This window comes from Gossypium hirsutum, chromosome D03, assembly GCF_007990345.1.
Source record: "Gossypium hirsutum isolate 1008001.06 chromosome D03, Gossypium_hirsutum_v2.1, whole genome shotgun sequence".
NCBI classification, from domain to species: Eukaryota; Viridiplantae; Streptophyta; class Magnoliopsida; order Malvales; family Malvaceae; genus Gossypium; species Gossypium hirsutum.
The window spans coordinates 52,268,983-52,294,145 of record NC_053439.1 but is presented as its reverse complement, the minus strand read 5'-3'; the positions used below and the strand labels follow the sequence as shown (position 1 = coordinate 52,294,145).

Genomic DNA, 25,163 nt, shown 5'->3' with positions numbered 1-25,163 from the left:
CATAAATAGCTTGCAGTAGGGAAATGCTCACACACACATAGATCAAACGTCCAGAACATCCGATGGAAAATCCTTTTTCCCGACTGTCACTGGTCATCCGGGCCGTAATAAGGTCTTGTCTGTAACTCAATCACAGTCCCCGGTACGTACTCCCACATAGCAGCTATCCATCCTTGTAGCTCGTTATACGACGAATCATAATCCCCAAACAATTACTCCATTACCATCTGTTTAGCTATCCACGCCTTTCGATATGATACTCGATACTGAAATCGTGCTTGCATTTTAGTAATTAGTACCGAAACTTTAATGGTCGGCATGTCCTTCGCCATTGGCATGATACACGTACAGATAGTTTTCGAATCAAGTTTTCCATGATCTTCTGTCATACGTGTTGATGTGCATGTATGAGGACCAACAAATTTTTGTATCTCCCATATATGCAAACTTTTAATGAATGCAGCTCGTACCCGCCAATTGCAGCCTTCCGCTGCCTTCCAACACTCTCTAATATATATTGTCGGAGTAGACACAGCGACTTTATAATCCACTGATATGTTCATGCTATACCGTTTAATAGCAAGTATGCACTCATCTTTACTTTCGAATCTCTGGCCCATGAATAACTCCTCTGATCAGAATTTACAGCCAGCCGATGAGGATGAACTATTTCAGGGTACTCCGAGAACTCAGCTACATACGATGCTTCCGGGTCTATGAGCATTGTGTATCAAAATACGTCACATCTGATTCCCGACCGAAGAAGCGTTAATGTTTCCATTGTTATTCACATCTTCATCGTCAATATCATCAGGTATATCGTCCACATCGAGATCACCATCATTATCGACCTCTTCATCACAATGATCGCTACCACTTTCTTCTTCACCACCAACCACATCAATATCGGGTGTAATATTCAGATCGATACCGATCTCACCTATAGTCGATCCACTATCAACATACGATATTGGAGCCACCATCCACGGTTCTTGAGCTTCGTGTTCTTCACCATATGCATTGACATCTTCATTTTGCTCCATACCGGCTAACTCAGCAAATAAGTGAATCGGTGCATTCTTGTCTCTCCCATTCCCACAGTAAAGAGCGACCATTGTCTCCACGTCTTCGTCGTCTACAAGTTCCATTTTCGTAAATTTGATCGGATTTGTTGAAACTGGAAACTTATAGAAAATTTTTGATATCCTTCTCCCACAACGTCTAACAATTTTTGCATTAATCCTTCCCTTCATATCATCTAACGAGACATTTCTATTAAATCTCATTGCTATTTGTTGCCAACATTCAAATATACATCCAACACTTGTTGTCAAGATGACTCAATTGAAATAAACGCATACAAAAAACTTATCATCCATCTTCAATATTCAATCTGTCAAAAAATAAACAAAATCTCAAAAAAAATCTCGAACGGTAAATAAATTACATAAATAAAAAAATTTAATGTTTCAATATACAATTTTTTTCATCCTTAAGCTCATACTTTTTCAGTTATCATTTTGTACATTAACAACTTTTAACCACTAATCATAATAACTAACACAATAACAATAATAATAGTTTTATACTCAAAATAATACTAACTAACAATAATAATTAGGGTTTTACTAAAAATAATAACTAACAATAATATAATGTAAAAACTAGCAATCATACTAACTAAAATAATAATTAGCGTTTTACTAATCCTAATAACTAACCATAATAATAATATTAGTTTTTTACTAACAATAATACCAAGTAACAATAATTATTAATAACTATACCCTAAAAACTAACAATAATAATACTAACTAAAACCATCAATTTGAGTTTTTATTAATCTTAATAACTAACAATAATAACTAAACTAACAACAAAAAATAATAAAAATTATACAAAAAACATAATAACAAGATAATCCATTATTTTTTTTAACAATACCTTCTTTTTTTTCTTCTCTTTCTCTATTTTTCCGGCACCACCTCCTCCTCCTTCCTCTTCTTCTTCTTCTTCTTCTTCTTCTTCTTCTTCTTCTCCTTCAGCTGGATGGATACTTATAATACAAGGGTGCCACCTCTGCCACAGGCACCTTTGGTGCTGCCTGTGGCATCCGGGTTTCTACTGTTTTGTTTTTTGTTGTTTTTTTGGTAAATAAAAAAAAGTAATATTATTTTGGTATTTTTTTATTTTTTGTAATATTTTGGTAAAAGACCCATGGAAAATAAAACATTTTGTCCTTTGAATTTAAATGATCTTTCACCCAAACCCCGACATGATTTTTTTTAAACTGATTTTTTTTATTTTCTAAAAACATATTTTTATTTTATTTAAAATAAAACTTTGATTTTATTATTATTTTTCCAAAAAAACACAAGTAGATATCCAAATATCTACTCCATTTGATGCCAAAATTAAATTGAAAACTATTTAAAATTGAATTCAAATCAAGTTGAAGTACTTAAATGTTTACAGCAGGTTCCAACAAAATTAAATCATTGAAAATATTAATTTTTAATTAATTTATTTTTCATTATAAATTGATAAAATTAAAATTTGATTTGATTTTTTTATTTGATTTAGATAATTACAATTATAATTTCTATTTTAAAAAATCTCCAAATCGTCTTGATTCAAATTGTTTTTTGATTTTTTTTGGAATTAAATTCAATGTAATATATGCGCTTTATTACCAAAATATCCAATATTAATGCCATATTGGATACCTACAACATAAAAAGAGACAATTATAGTTTAAAACGCATTAAATATAAAATAAGGAGATGCATTAATAAATTCTAAATTTAATTATTAAAGTGCAGATAAGAGATTCAATCATCGTCTTTTTTGCGTTTTTAACAATTAGCATCAAGATTTGTCAATCTTGGTGTAGGAATAAGAAGTATAGGTTCCTTTTTCTTCATAACAATTCCAAATTTGCCAGACATGTCAAGCACTATTCCGTGTGGCAATCTCCACTCAAAAGAATGCAACAATGAAGCCAATATGAAAAACAATAGCTTCTCCCCTAAGGGTATTCCTGGGCACTTTCTCCTTCCGGACCCGAATGGCATGAACCGAAAATCATTTCCATAATGATTTGAATTATCGGGATCATTTAAAAATCTTTCTGGTCGAAATTCTAAAGGATTCTCCCAAATACCAGGATCCCTATGAATGCACCACATGTTTATGAACAACCTACTGCCCTTTGGTATGGTATAGCCATTGAGATGGACGGATCGGCCCGGACATCGAGGAACAAGGAGCGGTAGTGCTGGATGCAGTCGGAAGGTTTCCTTTATCACAGCGTTTAGATAACTTAAATTAGACAAATGAAATTCTTCAACGGTGTTGTTTACCCCAACAACATCACTTAATTCTTTCTTCACTTCCTCCATTATTTCTGGACGTTGCATTAGCTCTGCCATTGTCCACTCTACCATAGTTGTAGTAGTATCTGTACCACCCACCAATATATCCTAAAAGTTCAAAATTAATAGCATTAATTACCCAAACTAGAAAGCAAAGATAAAAGGGTATATTATGCAAAGATAAAGGGTATATTATATATATAGTAATTAAATTTATTTATTTTATATATACTAGTTCATATGTTAAGTACATAACACTAAAATTTTATTTTATTTTATTTAACTATGTAGATTTTATTTTAAATGAAAATATCTTACCAATGCATATACCTAAAAATTAGTTTTAATTGGTATAAGTAATTATAATTATTTTATAAATTTTATAAATTTTTAAAAATAATAATAAGAAGAAACATAGATAATGCAAAATACTAAATTTTAATTAATTGGCTTTCTTCATCTTAATTTCTCAAATAGATATATACGAGTCAAACTATTTGTTGAGTTAGAGATTTGTGTTGAATTGAATAAATTTAGTTAGATGCAATTAATATTTATAAAAAATAATATTTAATTTAATTATAAAATATATTTATTTTCTTTTGAGTTTTTACATATAAATTAAGGATAAAAAAATAAATTCATACATTGTAGATTATATTATCAGTATATTGATATTATTTTTATATATATAATGTTAGTCTCGCACATTTAGTTTTTATTAATTATAAAAAATGATTTTAAAATTATTAATTATTAACATATTTAAAATAAAATCATATTTATATATAAATTGTACTTATTTCATTAAAAAAACTTAGTTTTTGTTTTTAATTTATCCAATTATATTCAATGATTTTATAGATTTATAATTTTATTAATTAATAATATATTTTATTATTTTTTAACTAGAACTTTTAAAAGATATGATCAAATTAATTAATTTCACATTAATACACTATCATATTAATTTTTATTATTATCACATAATAATATTAATAAATTATTATTTTGATGTCAATTTAATAATATATTTAACAATAGAGGGCATCTTTGTTAGTTCAATTTCTTAAAACTCATGCTTATATATATTAAAGATTGTTAAATTAACTTGTTTTAACATGAAAGTTGTTAATATTCGATTTTATACAAAGGTAAATTTCTGCTATTAGTTATTTTTAGTGTAATATTCAAAAGAAATTCAAAATTCCAAAAATAAATAAATTAAAAACTAACAAATTAAAAAAAAATGAAAACCAAATTCACAACTTACCACGAGCAGACCCTTGACTTCATCCATTGTAAGAGGTGATGCATTATCTTCGTTGTTATTGCGTTCCAAATGCAATAGCAGCTCTAAGAAGCCTAATTTTTGTTCACTACTCTTCTTATCTTTTTCCTTATCAATGGCCATTTCAATTACAGATTCAAGAAGTCGATTGAACTGTTGGTTGATTTTCCTCATTCTCCTCTCAATACCTTGTATGTCAAACCGTGCAATCGCCGGAAAAATATCGGAGACGTTCGGTTTTCCCATTAACACCATTGATTCCGACGAATTCTCTTTCAAGTTACCTTCAATGGCGGCCCCTTTCTCACCTGGGAGTTCACCTCCCAAAATCATGCTGATGGCCGCATTTAATGCCACTAAATATGTCCATTTCCCAATATCAATTGGCTTGCCAACATTTTCATACACATCATTAAGGCCATTCATTACTTGTTCTCTTCGTAGACCATAACAAGCATTCAGCCTAGCATTTGTAAGCAACTCGGTTGCAAGAACTTTACGTTTGTTTTTCCATCGAGGATTGCTGTAAGAATCGAATGCAATATCATTGCAACCAAAGCTAGCAACTTGTGCAGCAATGGGTGGATCTCGTTCAGAGAATGTTACATCATGGTCACGAACCACTTCTTTTGCTAGTTCCGGTGAGCTAATTACGACACATAGCTTGTTGCCAAGCCAAAGTTTGAAGATGGGACCATAGGTTGCAGCCAGTTCGGTGAAGGACAGGTGAAGATTATCGGTTCCAAGAAATGGAAGATATCCCACTATCGGCAACCCTCGAGGGCCCGGCGGCAACTGAGCGACGATCTTCTTGGACTTCTTAACGAACCATAGGTGCCAAAGAGAAATTGCAAGTATGACCATGACAAAGGATAAGATAGCTCGAAAGAGTCCATCTTTCGGCTTGCTCAAATCTAATAGCCATGGATACAAGGTGTAAGCTGTCTGCAACATTCTAGAGGGAGCTAGAGAAAAAAAAAATGATGATTCACAATAAGAAAGTAGACATGATTTTATATAGGAGATTTAATTAGAGGATAAAAGCAACTATGAATGACTTGGCTGGAACTTGGCCTCATATAGGCTTCAGGCTCTGATATTTCGTTTAATCATAACCTCTGAAACTATTCTGAAAAAAAATATCAATTAATCCAATTTTCTTTTTCAAAATATCTTTTTCAAAATATCCGACCATAAACTTAACCAGATTTTTATTCTATTTTGTTCAAATAATCATGATTTTTTTTAACTCAATTGAGACATTCAACTTATGGAACTTCAATTTATTTAATAATATTTCAATAAATTGTTTTTTTGTTATTTACATAATTTTGATTATTTTTTTCCTCTCAACTCCAATCCTGAATCTAAAATCTCAAACCTTAAACTCTAAATCCTAAACTCAAATCCTAAATCTATAACCTCGAACGTTAAACCTCAAACTCGTGACTTATAACCTTAATTAGATTTTAGTTTGAATGATTCCCATATTTCCTAAGAGAAGGAATTACTTAGTTTCAATCGAGTGAATTTAGATTTTTTTGAAAATTTTAATATTTTAAATTTATATTTTAGGTTTGGTTAGTTTTGTTTTCGGATCCTTTCAAATTTAGGACAATTCGAATTTGGATCATTCGAGTTTGTCAATCGATTTTTCAAATTAAGTATTTCAGGTTTAAATTTGACATCTAAATTTAAGTAATTTTAAATTACTTGAGTCGTAACCAATTTTCAATTAAAATTAAAAATTAGATTAACAATTTTAGAACATTTTTGGAAATTTCAATGTTGAAAAACACAAGGGTTTAATTATAATAAGTGTTATCATCATTTTTTTTTGGCTATGTGTTTTTAGAAATCTATAAAATCATTTTAAATGAAAAAATTAGTCAATATTTTGGAAATAAAAAAAATTATAGAATCAGAAGTTAATTAGGTGCGAAAAAAGTTTTAGTGCCTTCGCAGCATCTAAAATAGATATCTTATTAAATACAAGTTGTCTTTAATTTTTTAAAATTTAAGGTTAAAACTAACTATTTTAAGTGGTAAGACTCTCATACCAATTGAAATTTTAAAACTGTTGTTGAGAAATAAGCTAAGTATTTAAAACGAGTGACAAGAGAGTGTGCACTTCTTCACTATTACAAGTAAAACAATAAACTAATAGAAGACACGGGTTGTTTACGCAGTTCAATTTGCTATGTCTGCAGAGTCCAACTCAGTGAGAAATATTCATTATTTCAACACTTACACTTTACACTTTGAAGAATGATATTCTCACCACTAAATTCACCCATGTGAATTCAGCGAGTAAAACCACAAAATGCAATGTTTTGCTATCAATGTACACTCATAAAATAAAATTCCTCACAATGATAGACTAAGTGCTTAAATCTCTCACTACAGTGACGTATACAAGTCTAAATTATATAGAATATTTTGAGACTTGCTAACATAAGGAAATCTATATTAATCCCTATAAAATAACAATAAGATAAGCTGAATATAATATAATATAATATAATATAATATAATAATAAAGTACAATGTAAACATGGACTCTTGACAGCTAAGTAATCAGTGTTCCAATTCAATCCAATATCCACGATCCAATGGATTAAATAGGGTAATTCGATTCGATCAAATCTCCAAAATATGTTTCCCAGAGTGATCTGATTTTTATTGATGGGTTAGATACCATCCATATGCTTAGCACAACCCATAAATATTATTCAATAATTGTTAACAACTCAAATATGAAAATAATTTTTTCCAATGATTTAATTTTTTACACATATTTGATAATCTAAAACAAAAACAATCAGATAGAAATTTTTTTTACAAAATAAACGTGTGGAAAATGATAAGTAAATAAGAGTTACTTACCACTTAATGGAAAATATTTTTCATTAATTCAATTTTATTTTATTTATTTTAATATTAGGTAGTATTTGGTGTTTTCCATTGCGATGATTCTAAAAAATATAATTCCTTAAAATGTGATTGTTAAGAAAGTTACTTTGCAACGTTTGGTATAAATCGAAATACGTTGATTAAAATTCTTAGAATGTTTTATTATTACATTTGATTCACTAGATAATTTTCTAAAAATATAATAATTTACAAATTTACCCTTACTAAATTAAAATAATATTAATGTATTTAATATTTTACAATAAATTAACTGTAATAATAATTTTTTGGATTAAAAATCTAATAATATATTAATTGATCATTTTAAATTATTATTTTAATTTATAATTTTAATTGAAATCATATTTATTTCAGATTTATTTTAAATCAATATATAAATTCCTAAATATATAAAACTCTTTTTGGAATAAATATTATAATGACAACTTGAAAATACCAAATCAGTTTCCATTCAAAATTTATCCAATCGTTGCCTTTTAGGGTGAAAATATACATCAAACGTTCAACCAACTGTTAATTTTGTTCAATAGCATTTAGATTAAAAGTAATTGTACATTTAGGTGTATGACCGTCTCAGGTGTAGTCTGGGTTTAAACCGCGTTAGTTGTATTTATTATTCGGGTTTTACCTTATTATTGTAATTCAGTAAAAAAAATCAGAATAGCATTTCTTAATTGGGTAAATTCTAATAATAATCACCCAATTCTGTTCGTGTTCATGTTTTGGTCACCTAACTTTAATCATTTTCAATTTAGACACTAAAGTTTAAATTTTTTACTATTTTGGTCACCTGTTGTTAACTTGATAACGGAAGCCTTTTTCTAACTGGTATGATAACACATTTAGTCCTCAATACTTTCATATTCTATCAACTTAATCCTAATTCTAAATAATTCAATAAATTTAACCCTTCACATTTATAAATTCTATCAATTTGATCCTCAAACTTCCTAACCAAAGCTTTCAGATTTTAAAACAAAGACATTCCACATTTATTAATTGTTTTATCTATGGTTGAAATTATCTAATTCGGTACATAACCCCTTTTGTTTATATTTTTAAGAAGTTAGTGTTAGAAATTAACTAAACACCATTAAAAATAATAAAGAATATAAATTTTAAAATTATATAAATAATTTAATATTTGTAAAAAATAATTTTTTACTCTGACTAGCATAATTTTAGTTTTTAATTAATTTAGTAAATGATTTGACACTAAATCGAATTATTAGTGATACATATTGCTTATTATGGATTTAAAAATTTAAAATAAATAGAACACATAATAATCTCTTAATCAATTTATAAAATTAAAAAAATAATTATGAATGTAACAAAAGGAAATTCAATTAATTCTTTCGCATTTTTTTCTTATGAAAATTTAAATGTTCATAATTTTTTCTTATACAAGTCATATTTGAATTTTTCAAAGTCATATTTTTTTAACTCTAGATTGAGTTTCCAATTTCAAGAACCAACTTTGAGGACTATTTCTATGTACTTTGAAGGAAATATCATATTGTTAACAAGAGTAAATCTAAAGTGTTTTATTAAGGTTTTCCCACTTTCTTTAGCCAAAATTTTATCAATCAAAATGTTATAAGATATTATATTTAGAAGAAAATTAATGAAAAAAAAAGATTCAAGATAAACTCATTAGTATCAAGAATTGGCTCGGAAAACAACTTATTAGTTAAGAGAATTTTGTTTTTCTTTTTTGGGTTTTACAACTTTATAAATATGGAATGCCTCTGTTTTAAAAGCTAAAAGTTTTGGCTAGGAAGTTTAAGTTTGAGAATCAAATTGATAGAATTTGGAAATGTGAAGGGTTAAATTTATTAAATTATTTGGAATTAGGATCAAATTGATAGAATATGCAAATTATTGAAGACTAAATGTGTTGTTGTATTAGTTAAAAAAAGGCTTTTCATTATTAATTTAATGGTGAGTGACCTAAACAGGAACAAATTCAAGCGTTAGTGCCTAAATTAAAAATTTTTAAAGTTGGATAACCAAAATAAGAACGCGAAAATAGTTGGGTGACCATTTGTATAGTTTACCCTTCCTAATTTGAATTCCAAAATTATATTCTCAATAGTGACAATATTCTAAAATATATGTTGGAGTAATTTCATTACCATTTCTTTATTAGGTAATCTTTTATGGGTAATTATTTTGTCTACCGCTAATGAAGTAAAAAAAAAAAACTCCACAAGGGGATGTAAGATGATGGAAAATGTTTTTATTAATTATCTAATTATTATTTTATTATACTCTAAAAACAAATGGTATCAATATACTCGTATAAGATAATCATCCGTCTTATATTCCTAAGGTGAAATTTTTACAATTTTATCTTATTTTTAATGATTCTAAGTTATTTTACTTAGCCTAAATGGAAAGATAATTACAATTGATAAATTATTTTTTATGGTTCTGTTATATTTTTTTCAAGTAATATTTTAACCATATATTTTTAATAATATTTATTATTGTTATGGTAAAAAAATATTATTATAATAAATAAATAAGATATAATCATATAATAAGTAATTTATTACCTTAAATACATCTCTCAACTATTGATGATATGGCTCATGTGTTACTTCAACTGCTTGTGTAGGCACAACCATTTCTTTTGAAAAAAGAAGCATTGCGTTCAACATTCCATGAAAGTAAAATGATTAAATCTTCTTTTTATAGCACAATTTCTCATCAAATAATGATGTCATCTCCTCCACAAATTGTAATCCAGTGTATAAAGTACTGTTAGCATGACCATAATCTATCTATTTTTGAATTTAACGTTCTTTTAAAATTTTGAAATCTCTTAATATATTCATCCCATTTCTATGCAGTCCAATCAACTGTGTTTTTTACTGAATTTTCATATCCAGATCACCCTACTGTGCTTATTTGGTCAATACCAATGAGTGATCTTTCTAGCTAGCATCAAAAGATGTCATCCCCACACAACTATTGAAAAATCGATAGTTTTTAAGCGTATGCTATGATAAACAAGTAATAACATAAAAGACAACATAGAAGATATTGAACCCATAGCATTGCTTAGCAACAATATGAAAAGTTGAGCGGCTAATATTGACATTATTTTCGGTATTTTTTATGTCCAGTTTATTGTTCATGTTCAGGATTCGTGGCTACTAATGTTAAAAATGTTATCTCCAAAATTTAAACCCGTATCGTTTTTAAGGTGCTATTAACTTTACCACCGCAACCAATATTTGTCAATTTGACAATTTTTTTAAAAGAGATCTGTCGGGACCATTCTTTTTGTGAAAACGGAGTCGACTTGAATTTTAAAAATGAAAACGAATATGAGAGTCGCCACCAATCTTTTTTTTAATGAGGTGTGATCGGATCACCTCGCAATTTGATCGTTTTAATAAATAGTTTGATTTATTAAAACATTATTTTTTTAGTCTACAAAAATCTAGAAAAACGGGTTCGGGAGTCGGTTACGCACGAGGAAGGATTAGCACCCTCGATGCGCCCAAAATTGGTACCTAGTTGATTAATTAGTGTCTTAGTGCTGAAGATTGAAAACTTTGAAGAGTTTTTAAAAAATAAGATCCTTAAAAAAAACGCATATAACATGGATTGAAATTTAAGATTTTCTTGTTCTGAGGGAATATCACATCCAGCACGTTAGGACACGATATTTTAAACCATCGAAACCAAGATCACCTTATGGTTTCAAAAACACATATTTTGAAGTTTCAAGAGGATATTTGGCTATTTGGTCAAACGAAAAATCGAAACCCAGAACGTTAGGGCACACTTTCTCGAATTTCCAAATACAAAATATTGCCTTTATTATTTTTAGAAAAATCCTCATATCGAGAAAACAACATGTCATATCCAATGCGTTAGGACACAATGTATCGAATTCCAGATACGAGAATACATGCCGAAAATTTTACTTTTTTGAAAGACATTCGATTATCTCGATTTTAGAAAAGACCATATTCCGTAAGTTAGAACACGATCTTTAATTACCGAGAACATTTAAAAAGTTTTGTTTGAAAAGATTCATGTACTTGGATTTATCGAGGAAAATGGAAACCCCGTAAGTTAGGGTACAATTTTCTCGAATCGCCAATACACAAAATATTGCCTTATTTGAAATTGTCATTTTTGCATGTTTGGGTAAAAAAATGTAATGTTTGAAATAATGCGTGAACAAAAGGGTTGCATCGATGGGGGTGACAATTTATAATATGGTGAAATAATTTTTGAACAGCATGATATACGAATGAATTACCATAGCATGGAAATACGAGTAAACGAAATAATACATATAATGACAATACTTACACCACACATCAAATACAAATATTAATAACTAAAGAAGACGAAACATAATAGAATATAAACAATTTAAAGAAAATAATAATTCAAAATAAATAAAAGAGGGTTCCAATTAAATAGAATATATAAAAAACTAAAAATAAAAAAAAACAGTAAAACACTTTAAAATAAATAATATAAAAAAATAACATATGAAACAGTTTTTTTAAAATATATATACACATAAAAATTTGAAAGATATATACATAAATTTACAATAAATAATATATAAAAGAAATTTAAATAAATTATATATAAAATAGTTCAAATAAATAATAAATATAAAAACTTAAGACAAATGATGATAAAAGAACACTTTTAATAAATAAACAAATTAAATAGACTGAGGACGAGGTTGTAATGGAATTAAAATTCGGGGTAAATATTGTAAATAATAAAAGGTGCACTGCTAGGGACCACAATATAACACGCTCAAAGGATGAGGGACTGATTGGGCAATATCCCCATCTCTTATGCGCGTCGTTTTGCGCAGGACCAATTTGGAGCAAACGCGAAAGAAATGGGGTCGAATTGAAAATGCTAAAAGGGACAAAATGACCGAATTGAAGACAAGTAACAAAGCGGAAGGATCCGCAGCGCAAATAGCCCATTCGGCCTTGAAAACGAGCAGATCCTCTGCTAACCGGGTCGGGTTTTCGGGTCAGACATAAAACGGCATCGTTTTGGCCATTGTTGCTTAAGCCCAAAACGACATCGTTTTTGACCCTATATAAATAGCGAAAATAAAAAAAAAACCTCTCTTTCATTTTTCAACAACAAAAAAGAACAAAATCTCAGCCCCCACAGGCTGCTGTAGCGCCGTCTTGGCTCCGCCGGCGTCGCGTAAAAAATGTGTTTTTAAGCCCATGTTTCGTAGGATCCTTGAGGGTCAAGCCCTCTCAACCTTAAAGAATCAGAAGAAGGAGGCTCCCGGCACTCTTTGGATTCGGTTCCGACGACGAAAGAGAACCCTCAGATGGCGCGAAGACGAGGTATCCGGCGAGTCCTCTCTCCCCCTTTTTATTTTCTATATTCTTCGCATGTATAAAACAAAAAAAACATAAAAAGGCACCACGATAACAGAGAAATAATCAGATATTTGAAACCGAAAAAAAATCACCTTTGAAAATGTTGTTTTTTTATTTCTAATGTTCGTAAAAGATCGAGAAGAAGAATACAATGTTAAGATTTTGGCCTTTATAGCCAATTTGAAAACCCCTAAATTTTTATTTTTTTTGTTTTGTTGTTTGGCCTGTTCTGTTGTTGCGTGTGGTTTGCTATTTTGAAGGTGTTAGAGGCTCACAGTGGTGGCAGAGGTGGCGTACGAGGAGTAGTAGAGGTGTGCGACGTAGGTGGCTGACCATGGGGCAAGAGCGACGGCCAGCAGCTAGGCAATTAGGGTTTTTACTTTGGCTGAAAAAATTTTAAAGTTTGGGCTGTAGCAAAATTTGGGCTGTACAGCTGCCCCTCTTTGCTCATTGTCGTGTAACAAGAATAAAGCAAAGACTAAAAAAGACCAATTTACCCGGTCTCACCGAGTCTTGACTTCTTGGTGCCGTTCTTCTTCAAGTAGCCTCATTCTAGTCCACTGCATCTTATTGCTTTGATCCACTTTACGGCATCTTTAGAGAGATATGACTTCAATCTACTCTGCTGCAGCTCTATGGGGATGAGATTTGTGGTTTTAGTCTGCTCCACTGCAACTTCAGGGAGATAAGACTTATGGCTTCAACCTGCTCCACTGCAACATTAGGGAGATAAGGTTAGTTCATTTGTCTGCTCCACTGCAACTTCAGGGAGATAAGACTAGATGCAATCTGCTCTACTGCAACTTCAGAGAGATAAGATCTGTGGTTTTAATCCACTCCACTGCAACTTCAAAAAGATAGGATTGGTTTCTTCAATCTGCTCCACTGCAACTTCAGGGAGATAAGATTAGTTTCTTCTGTCTACTCCACTGTAACTTCAGGGAGATAGGATTGGTTTCTTCAATTTGTTCCACTGCAACTTCAGGGAAATATGATTAGCTATCTTCAGTCTAATTAATTGCAATGTCGAAGAAGTAAGATTCGTCATTCCGGCTTCAATTTTTTTAATTGCAATGTCGGGGAAGCAAGATTCGCCGTTGTAGCTTCAATTTGTTCCACTGCACCGCCAGGGAAGTAAGATTCGTTGTTGTGGCTTCAATCTTTTTATTTGTAATGTCGAGAAAGTAAGATTCGCCATTGTAGCTTCAATCTGCTCCATTACACCGCCAGGGAAGTAAGATTCGCCGTTGTGGCTTCCATATTTTTAATTGCAATGTCGGGGAAACAAGATTCGCTGTTGTAGCTTCAATCTGTTCCACTGCACCGCCAGAGAAGTAAGATTCGCCATTGTGGCTTCAATCTTTTCCACCGTAATGCCAAAGAGATAGGACTAGTGTTTTCAATCTGCTTCACTGCCAGTACAGGAAGACAAGATCTACAATCTTCAGTCTGCTCCACTACAAACTCATGGAAGCGAGGCTGGTATCTTCGATCTGCTTCACTGTCGGTACAGGAAGACAAGATCTGTTATCTTCAGTTTGCTCCACTACAAATTCAGGGAGGTCAGGCTGGATATGATGACTTTAATCCATCCCACCGCAACTTCAGGGGTATGGGTAACTTCATTGATCTGTTTTTTGGGGAACATGACCTGCAAAATCCATTTCATGGACCTATTTATGCCTAGTGTTTATGATGTCATGATTAGAATGAATCAAATGCTCCTAACTAGATGTGTATATATGATATTTGTAGAATGTCATGAGAATGATCCATTTTTAATACTTAGGTTGTCATTACTCGCTGTTCATCAAGGCTCTATCACTGATGCCTTCTTGTTCAGCCGATATCTTTGACAGAAAAACCAAAGAAATAGTCGTAATTTAAACTATTCTTTCTCCAATGCTTCTAACCCTTAAGTTGGTTAGTTCTAAACAATAGCTCTGTTTCAGGTCCTCGTACTATTTAGAAGCTTTCAGAGTAATATGCAGAACTCCTTCTGCTTGAATATTGTGAGTCCATTAATCGTTATTTCAATAAAAAATGCTTGAAAAAGATTATCAAAATGGACAAATGAAGTTTTGTTGAGAGCAAAGCTTAGAATAAATTAATCAAGATAGCAAGTTTTGCTAGAATGAGAATATATTAATCAAGATGGCGTATTTTTTCAAAATACAAAAAAATGAATAAAATGGAAATAGGTGCCCAGATATCGTAGCATGAGCTTCTCTGCCCCAAACTTCTTGAGGACCCTTTTGAACTTGATATTTGTTTAGAAGTTCTAGAAGACTTTGTTGATTCCCCAAGATGTAGCATCTATCCTTCTTATTAATTTGGAGAGGACAAGACTACTGTATGCCCCGCCTTCGATCAAAATTTGAACTACCCATTCCTGGGTTTTCACTTCAAAACTCATTTGGTCTCAAGGCGCCCTTTGCGGGTTTTTACCTTGGCCTCTCTTTTTTCTTTTTCATTTTTCTTTTCTTTTTTTTTCTTTTCGTTTTTTTTTCAAGTGAAGTATTTATTCCTTGAATCAGAATTCTCAAGATTAGGTAGGTTCTTACCATCCATCTTGGTCAATATTGACGCTTTTTCAGATAAAGCCTTCCACAAAAGGTCCTTTCCAGTTTGGCATCCACTTTCTTCTGAAGTTCTTTTGTATGGGAATGATCTTCTTCGATATCAGGTCCCCCTCATAGAATTCTCTAGAGTGAACCTTTTTTAGTGAGCTTGCATCATTCGCTTTTGGTACATTTAACCATGACGGATAGCTTTCAACCTTTTATCTTCAATCAAATTTAACTAATCATATCAGGCCTGGATCCATTCTGCTTCATCCAACTTCAGCTCTGACAAGACTCGAAAGGAAGGAATATCAACTTCAATGGGTAAAATTGCCTCTATTCTATATACTAATGAGAAATAAGTTGCCCCGGTAGAGTTTTTTATTTTTTGTTTTGTTTTTTTGTTTTTTTCCTCTACTGTACTATTCATTTTGGGGTGACATGGTGTTAATCTTGAATAGACTGCAAACTTCTGATATCATGTTGTTGTTCAAATTTAATGCATTGTCAGATATGATCCTTTTTGGCATTCTATACCGACATATGATTTCTTTTTTTCAAGAATTTACAGACTGTCAGCTTTGTGACATTGGCATATGAAACAGCTTCCACCCACCTAGTGAAGTAATTGATGACCACAAAGATGATTCGATGACAGCCAGAAGTTTTTGGCGAGATCTTTCCAATAACCTCCATGCCCCACATAGAGAAAGACCATGGAAAAGTCATAACATGAAGAGATGAATGAAGCATATAGATATTGTCTCCGTAAATTTGGCACTTATGGCATTTCTTGGTATAACTGATGCAATCCCCTTCCATGGTAGACCAGCAGTACCCAAATCTCATGATTTGCTTGGCCATTGCAAAATCATTAGCATGTGTTCCTCAGACACCCTTATAGACCTCTTTCAAGATTTTTTTAACCTCAACAACGTCCACACGTCTTAGTAGCTCAGGCATATCTTGGTCCTATGAAAATATCTTTAAATTCTTGGAGTAACTTAATGACATCTCGCTTTATCTCTATGGTGAAACAGGCTCCGATATTCACCTCTTTCTCTTCTCCTAAGCTCACAATTTCCAACTGATTTTTTGTATAGTAGGATCTATTTTTCGACTTACTCTACCATCCTTAACAAATTAGGAGATAAGCTACCGTCTCGATCTTCTTTGAAGTCTTAAGGTTCCTTTAGACACATATCCTGCTCAAAAGGAGATTCTGAGTCAATAACAGTGTCGCTCATAACATTGATATCTGGAGACATGTTATAGGGACAAAAGTAGATCCAAAGAATAAAAGAATCTAAGAATATTTATCTGTATACTATGATTATGAATGAAATGGAAACAAAAGAATGTTTGCCAAAACAAGACACAAAGATGCATTTCATTGAAATAAAAAATAGTGGGCATGTGCCTTTTTCACAAAAGGATTTTCTATTGCTCCCAAGCTTAGAGCAATAAGAGTGTTCTGAATATTACTCTTAACTGGTCCTAAAAAACACAAGAATCTCCTCCACAGTCCAGTTGTTTAGAATGCCTCTAAGGATGTAGAAACAAATTCATGATAGGTTTTTTTTCGTTTTTTAGTTCCTTCTTCAAAGACACACACATATTTACCTTTCAAACCATCGATATATTCAAAGAATTTCAATTCTTTATCATCCATCAGGCTCTGTACTAGAGTTCTGAACTCAATGCACTTTTGGATTTTAGGAAATTTATTGTATGCAACGAAATGTAATGTTTATAAATGGAAAAGATGCATGCAATGAAATGTAATACAGATGCGTGAATGCAAAAAGAGACGTTGATCTTGATTCAATTCCATTAGAACAACTTTACTAAAAAACAGATCTTTTTACATAAAGTAGATATATATTTACGACTTTGCCCTCATACTCCAAGCGAAAACATCGATCCTTTTCTTCATCCGGATGTTAAGATAAATCTTTCCAATTTTCCAATAGATGCCTCTACTAGCTCCTTTTTGCTTGATCCGGGCCACGACCCATTGATCACCCTGTGATATTCTTTAGTTTCTTTGAGATGTGACAGCTCTCGAATAATTTTTGTCGGTTTGAATCCTCAGGCAGCGAAGCATAGTCGTATATTCCTCCATGAACTTTCAACCTTCTCTCATTGTGTTTAATCAGACCATATTCGGGTAGTCACATTATATTCCACTTTATCAAGAAATTCGTTTTCCTATGACAAGCTTTTCTATTTGGCAATCAAATTTGAATCAACACCTCTTTTCTAAGATGAAAATGCAATGCAATCATTAACAAAACAAAACAAAATAAGTTAGTACAGAAAAAATAAACAACAGACTAGAACACCTATCTGGGTGACCACTAGGGTTTTGGCGCGGCTTTACCTAGGGTAGGTTCTCAGGATTCATTATATGCGGCTCGGTTTTAAAGAGAGGTACCTAAACCAGCAGATTCCTCGATCCTCACCCATTATAGCTCATATGAACCGAGTTCAGTTCAGGGGAATACATTTCCCTATGGCTGCATGGAGATGAAAATCTCACGAAGACATAGGTACAGATGTATCCCAAAAGCAACCCACTATCCTGCACGGAGGTGAAGACTTCACGAAGAAAATAGCTTTTCACTCCCACTTAAAAGGGTATAATCGAGCGGTTATGTAATGTAATATGCAGAAACATATCAAAAATTCAAACCAATAGAGTGATTATAAACCGAAGTAATAACAACAAAACAGATGAAACGTAACAAAATGATCGTAGATTTACAGAATTTTCGGGTGACCTATAGGGATTCAGTGTGGTTCTACCTAGGGTAAGCTCTTAAGGCTTATTATATGCGATTCGGTTCTAAAGTAAGGGTACCCAAATCAGCAGATTCCTCGATCCTCACCCATTATAAGCTCATACGGGCTGAGTTCAGTTCAGGGGAATACATTTCCCTATAACCATGCGAAGATGAAAATCTCACGAATACATAGGTACGGATGTATCCCGGAAGCGATTCACTATCTCATGTGGAGGCGAAAACCTCACGAAGGCGTAGTTTCTCACTCTCACTTAAAAGGGTAAGATCGAACGATCATGTAAGTGCAATATGCAAAAACTAAATCGAGACTTAAACAAATAAAGCAGATATAACAAAATGAAGCAGACTACGTGCAACAAAAGGATCGTAAATTTGAACCAAATTTTCCATTTTCGACAAAAAGACAAGAAATAATCAACCTATGGCTTAACTCTCTTATTTAGTCCCCAGCGGAGTCACCAAGCTGTCGACACCATTTTTTTGTGAAAACGGGGTCGACTTGGATTTTAAAAATGAAAAAAAATATGGGAGTCGCCACCAATCTTTTTTTTAATGAGGTATGATCGGATCACCTCGCAATTTGATCGTTTTAATAAATAGTTTGAGTTATTAAAACATTATTTTTTGGTCTACAAAAATCTAGAAAAACAGGTTCGGGAGTCGCTTACGCACGAGGAAGGATTAGCACCCTCGATGCGCCCAAAATTGGTACCTAGTTGATTAATTAGTGTCTTAGTGCCGAAGATTGAAAACTTTGAAGAGTTTTTAAAAAATAATATCCTTAAAAAAAACTCATATAACATGGATTGAAATTTAAGATTTTCTTATTCTGAAGGAATATCACATCCAGCACGTTACGTTACGATACTTTAAACCATCGAAACCAAGATCACCTTATGGTTTCAAAAACCCATATTTTGAAGTTTCAAGAGGATATTTGGCTATTTGGTCAAACGAGAAATCGAAACCTAGCACGTTAGGGTACGCTTTCTCGAATTTCCGAATGCAAAATATTGCCTTTATTATTTTTAGAAAAATCCTCATATCGAGAAAATAACATGTCATATCCAATGTGTTAGGACACAATGTATTGAATTCCCGATACGAGAATACATGCCGAAAAATTCACTTATTTGAAAGACATTCGATTATCTCAATTTTAGAGAAGACCGTATTCCGTAAGTTAGAACACGATCTTTAATTACCGAGAACATTTAAAAACTTTTGTTTGAAAAGATTCATGTACTTGGATTTATCGAGGAAAATCGAAACCCCGTAAGTTAGGGTACAATTTTCTCGAATCTCCAATACACAAAATATTGCCTTATTTGAAATTGTCATTTTTGCATGTTTGGGTAAAAAAATGTAATGTTTGAAATAATGCGTGAACAAAAGGGTTGTGCCGATGGGGTGACAATTTATAATATGGTGAAATAATTTTCGAACAACATGATATACGAATGAATTACCATAGCATGGAAATACGAATAAACGAAATAATACACCTAATGGCAATACTTACACCACACATCAAATACAAATATTAATAACTAAAGAAGACGAAAAATAATAGAATATAAATAATTTAAAGAAAATAATAATTCAAAATAAATAATTTAAAGACAATTCAAAATAAATGAAAGAGGGTTCCAATTAAATAGAATATATAAAAAAAACTAAAAATAAAAAAAAAACAATAAAACACCTTAAAATAAATAATATAAAAAATAACATATGAAACAGTTTTTTTAAAATATATATACATAAAAATTTGAAAGATATATACATAAATTTACAATAAATAATATATAAAAGAAATTTAAATAAATTATATATAAAATAGTTCAAATAAATAATAAATATAAAAACTTAAGACAAATGATGATAAAAGAACACTTTTAATAAATAAATAAATTGAATAGACTGAGGACTAGGTTGTAATGGAATTAAAATTCGGGGTAAATATTGTAAATAATAAAAGGTGCACTACCAGGGACCACAGTAGAATACGCTCGAAGGATGAGGGACTGACTGGGAAATATCCCCATCTCTTATGCGCGTCGTTTTGCGCAGGACCAATTTGGAACAAACGCGAAAGAAATGGGGTCGAATTGAAAATACTAAAACGAACAAAATGACTGAATTGAAGACAAGTAACAAAGAGGAAGGATCCGCAGCGCAAATATCCCATTCGGCCTTGAAAACGCGCGGATCCTCTGCTAACCGGGTCGGGTTTTTGGGTCAGACATAAAACGGCATCATTTTGGCCATTGTTGCTTAAGCCCAAAAATGCGTCGGTTTTGACCCTATATAAATAACCAAAATCATAAAAAAAAAAAAACTTCTGTTTCATTTTTCAACAACAAAAAAGAACAAAATCTCAGCCCCCACTTTGGCCTCTCCAAATCCGGCCTCAGCCCGGCCACGGGCCGACGTAGCGCCGCCGTGGCTCCACCGGCGTCGCTTAAAAAACGGGTTTTTAAGCCCGTGTTTTGCAGGATCCTTGAGGGTCAAGCCCTCTCAACCTTAAATAATCAGAAGAAGGAGGCTCTCGGCGCTCTTTGGATTCGTTTCCGACGACGAAAGAGAACCCTCCGATGGCGTGAAGACGAGGTATCCGGCGAGTCCTCTCTCCCCCTTTTTATTTTCTATGTTCTTCGCATGTATAAAACAAAAAAAAACATAAAAAGGCACCACAATAACAGAGAAATAATCAGAGATTTAAACCGAAAAAAAAATCACCTTTGAAAATTTTGTTTTTTATTTTATTTCTAATGTTCGTAACAGATCCAGAAGAAGAATACAATGTTAAGATTTTGGCCTTTATGGCCGATTTGAAAACCCCCTAAATTTCTATTTTTAGTCGTTTTGTGGTTTGGCCTGTTTTGCTGTTGCGTGTGGTTTGCTATTTTGTAGGTGTCAGAGGCTGACGGTGGTGGCAGAGGTGATTCAAATTATTTTTTGATTTTTTTTGGAATTAAATTCAATGTACTATATGCGCTTTATTACCAAAATATCCAATATCAATGCCATATTGGATACCTACAACATGAAAAGGCAATTATAGTTTAAAACGCATTAAATATAAAACAAGGAGATACATTAATAAATTCTAAATTTAATTATTAAAGTGCGGATAAGAGATTCAATCATCACCTTTTTTGCGTTTTTAACAATTAGCATCAAGATTTGTCAATCTTGGTGTAGGAATAAGAAGTATAGGTTCCTTTTTCTTCATAACAATTCCAAATTTGCCGGACATGTCAAGCACTATTCCGTGTGGCAATCTCCACTCAAAAGAATGCAACAATGAAGCCAATATGAAAAACAATAGCTTCTCCCCTAAGGGTATTCCTGGGCACTTTCTCCTTCCGGACCCGAATGGCATGAACCGAAAATCATTTCCATAATGATTTGAATTATCGGGATCATTTAAAAATCTTTCTGGTCGAAATTCTAAAGGATTCTCCCAAATACGAGGATCCCTATGAATGCACCACATGTTTATGAACAACCTACTGCCCTTTGGTATGGTATAGCCGTTGAGATGGACGGATCGGGCCGGACATCGAGGAACAAGGAGCGGTAGTGCTGGATGCAGTCGGAAGGTTTCCTTTATCACAGCGTTTAGGTAACTTAAATTAGACAAGTGAAACTCTTCAACGGTGTTGTTTACCCCAACAACATCACTTAATTCTTTCTTCACTTTTTCCATTATTTCTGGACGTTGCATTAGCTCTGCCATTGTCCACTCTACCATAGTTGTAGTAGTATCTGTACCACCCACCAATATATCCTAAAAGTTCAAAATTAATAGCATTAATTACCCAAACTAGAAAGCAAAGATAAAAGGGTATATTATATATGCAAAGATAAAGGGTATATTATATATATAGTAATTAGTTTTTATTTTCGTAGTCCGTTGGGTATATTAATTTTATAATATTTTTAAAACATTCAATTTTGTTTAAAATCATTAATGAATTGAAAAATAATAATATAATTACAAAATATTTTTTAAAAATATTTAATTAACTTATATTAATATTATTTAATGTTAAAACAATACAAAAATTTATCATAGTTTGAATATTAATATCAATTTATTAAAATTTAAATAATTATATTAATATTTTTTATAATTGATTTATTTTATGTATACTAGTTCATATGTTAAGTACATAACACTAAAATTTTATTTTTTTCATTTAACTCTGTAGATGTTATTTTAAATGAAAATATCTTACCAATGCATATATTTATAGTGCTAAAAATTAGTTTTAATTGGTATAAGTAATTATAATTATATTAAAAATTTTAAAAAATTTTAAAAAATAATAATAATAAGAAACATAGATAATGCAATATACTAAATTTTAATTAATTGACTTTCTTCATCTTAATTTCTCAAATAGATATGAGTGAAACTATTTGTTGAGTTGAGATTTGTATTGAATTGAATAAATTTAATTAGATGCAATTAATATTTATAAAAAATAATATTTAATTTAATTATAAAATATATTTATTTTTTTTGAGTTTTTACATATAAATTAAGGATAAATAAATAAATTGTAGATTATATTATCAATATATTTATATTATTTATATATATAATGGTTGTCTCGCACATTTAGTTTTTATTAATTTTATAAAAAATGATTTTAAAATTATCATTTATTAACATATTTAAAATAAAACCATATTTATATATAAATTGTATTTATTTAATTAAAAAACTTGGTTTTTATTTTTAATTTATCCAATTATATTCAATGATTTTATAGATTTATAATTTTATTAATTAATAATATATTATATTATTTTTTAACTAGAACTTTTAAAAGATATGATCAAATTAATTAATTTCACATTAATACACTATCATAATAATTTTTATTATTATCACATAATAATATTAATAAATTATTATTTTAATGTCAATTTAATAATATATTTAACAATAAAGGGTATCTTTATTAGTTCAATTTCTTAAAATTCATGCTTATATATATTAAAGATTGTTAAATTAACTTGTTTTAACATGAAAGTTGTTAATATTCTATTTTATACAAGAGTAAATTTCTGCTATTAGTTATTTTTAGTGTAATATTCAAAAAAAATTTCAATTCCAAAAATAAATAAATAAATATCTAACAAATTAAAAAAATGAAAACCAAATTCACCACTTACCACGAGCAGACCCTTGACTTCATCCATTGTAAGAGGTGATGCATTATCTTCGTTGTTATTGCGTTTCAAATGCAATAGCAGCTCTAAGAAGCCTAATTTTTGTTCACTACTCTTCTCATCTTTTTCCTTATCAATGGCCATTTCAATTACAGATTCAAGAAGTCGATTGAACTGTTGGTTGATTTTCCTCATTCCCCTCTCAATACCTTGTATGTCAAACCGTGCAATCGCCGGAAAAATATCGGAGACGTTCGGTTTTCCCAGTAACACCATTGATTCAGACGAATTCTCTTTCAAGTTACCTTCGATGGCCGCCCCTTTCTCACCTGGGAGTTCACCTCCCAAAATCATGCTGATGGCCACATTTAATGCCACTAAATATGTCCATTTCCCAATATCAATTGGCTTGCCAACATTTTCATACACATCTTTAAGGCCATTCATTACTTGTTCTCTTCGTAGACCATAACAAGCATTCAGCCTAGCATTGGTAAGCAACTCGGTTGCAAGAACTTTACGTTTGTTTTTCCATCGAGGATTGCTGTAAGAATCGAATGCAATATCATTGCAACCAAAGCTAGCAACTTGTGCAGCAATGGGTGGATCTCGTTCAGAGAAAGTTACATCATGATCACGAACCACTTCTTTTGCTAGTTCCGGTGAGCTAATTACGACACATAGCTTGTTGCCAAGCCAAAGTTTGAAGATGGGACCATAGGTTGCAGCCAGTTCGGTGAAGGACAGGTGAAGATTATCGGTTCCAAGAAATGGAAGATATCCCACTATCGGCAACCCTCGAGGGCCTGGCGGCAACTGAGCGACGATCTTCTTGGACTTCTTAACGAACCATAGGTGCCAAAGTGAAATTGCAAGTATGACCATGACAAAGGATAAGCCAGCTCGAAAGAGTCCATCTTTCGGCTTGCTCAAATCTAATAGCCATGGATACAAGGTGTAAGCTGTCTGCAACATTCCAGGGGGAGCTAGAGAAAAAAGATGATGATTCACAATAAAAAAATAGTGGAAGTGATAAGAAAGTAGACATGATTTTATATAGGAGATTTAATTAGAGGATAAAAGCAACTATGAATGACTTGGCTGAACTTGGCCTCATATAGTCTTCAGGCTCTGAAATTTGGTTTAATCATAACCTCTAAAAAAAAATCAATTAATCCAATTTTCATTTTCAAAATATCCGACCATAGACTTAACCAGATTTTTATTCTTGTTTAACCAATTCAATTTGGTTCAAATAATCATGATTTTTTTACTCAATTGAGATATTGAACTTACATAGAGAAATTAAATTTTAAGTTTATATTTTAGGTTCGGTTAGTTTTGTTTTCTGATCATTTCAAATTTAGGACAATCCAAATTTGAATCATTCGAGTTTGTCAATTAAATTTTTAAATCGAGGATTTCATGTTCAATTTTGAAATCTAAATTTGAGTAATTTTGAATTACTTGAGTCGTAATCAATTTTCAATTAAAATTAAAAAAATAGATTAACAATTTTAGAACATTTTTTGAAATTTCAATGTTGAAAAACACAAGGGTTTAATTATAATAAGTGTTATCATCAATTTTTCTTTTTTTGGCTA

At 31.3% G+C, this 25,163-nt stretch overlaps 2 protein-coding genes and 1 long non-coding RNA gene across 3 annotated transcripts; 1 reads left to right on the top strand and 2 right to left on the bottom strand.

The window, feature by feature from the left end:
• Positions 1–2,788: 2,788 nt before the first annotated feature.
• On the bottom strand, positions 2,789–5,819 carry LOC107929205 (labd-13Z-ene-9,15,16-triol synthase, chloroplastic). Its single transcript, XM_016860583.2, has 2 exons — positions 4,648–5,819; positions 2,789–3,482 (listed from the first exon to the last, which is right to left on the bottom strand). Exons 1-2 carry the CDS (start codon positions 5,617–5,619, stop codon positions 2,856–2,858), a joined length of 1,599 nt encoding a protein of 532 aa, XP_016716072.1. The 5' UTR covers positions 5,620–5,819; the 3' UTR covers positions 2,789–2,855.
• Positions 5,820–20,501: 14,682 nt separating this feature from the next.
• LOC107929196 (uncharacterized) lies at positions 20,502–21,499 on the top strand. Its single transcript, XR_001692759.2, has 2 exons — positions 20,502–20,982; positions 21,286–21,499. It is a non-coding gene; the product is annotated as an uncharacterized lncRNA (long non-coding RNA).
• LOC107929195 (labd-13Z-ene-9,15,16-triol synthase, chloroplastic) lies at positions 21,468–24,638 on the bottom strand. Its single transcript, XM_016860560.2, has 2 exons — positions 23,563–24,638; positions 21,468–22,165 (listed from the first exon to the last, which is right to left on the bottom strand). The coding sequence occupies exons 1-2, from the start codon at positions 24,532–24,534 to the stop codon at positions 21,539–21,541; spliced, it is 1,599 nt and encodes a 532-aa protein (XP_016716049.1). The 5' UTR covers positions 24,535–24,638; the 3' UTR covers positions 21,468–21,538.
• Positions 24,639–25,163: the final 525 nt, after the last annotated feature.

Excerpts from the sequence above, each read along its gene's own strand:
- LOC107929195 (XM_016860560.2), bottom strand. The coding sequence starts at position 24,534 with ATGTTGCAGACAGCTTACACCTTGTATCCATGGCTATTAGATTTGAGC. Across the intron at positions 22,166-23,562 it reads AAGTCAAGGGTCTGCTCGTG|GATATATTGGTGGGTGGTAC; the intron begins GTAAGTGGTGAA and ends TTGAACTTTTAG.
- LOC107929205 (XM_016860583.2), bottom strand. The coding sequence starts at position 5,619 with ATGTTGCAGACAGCTTACACCTTGTATCCATGGCTATTAGATTTGAGC. Across the intron at positions 3,483-4,647 it reads AAGTCAAGGGTCTGCTCGTG|GATATATTGGTGGGTGGTAC; the intron begins GTAAGTTGTGAA and ends TTGAACTTTTAG.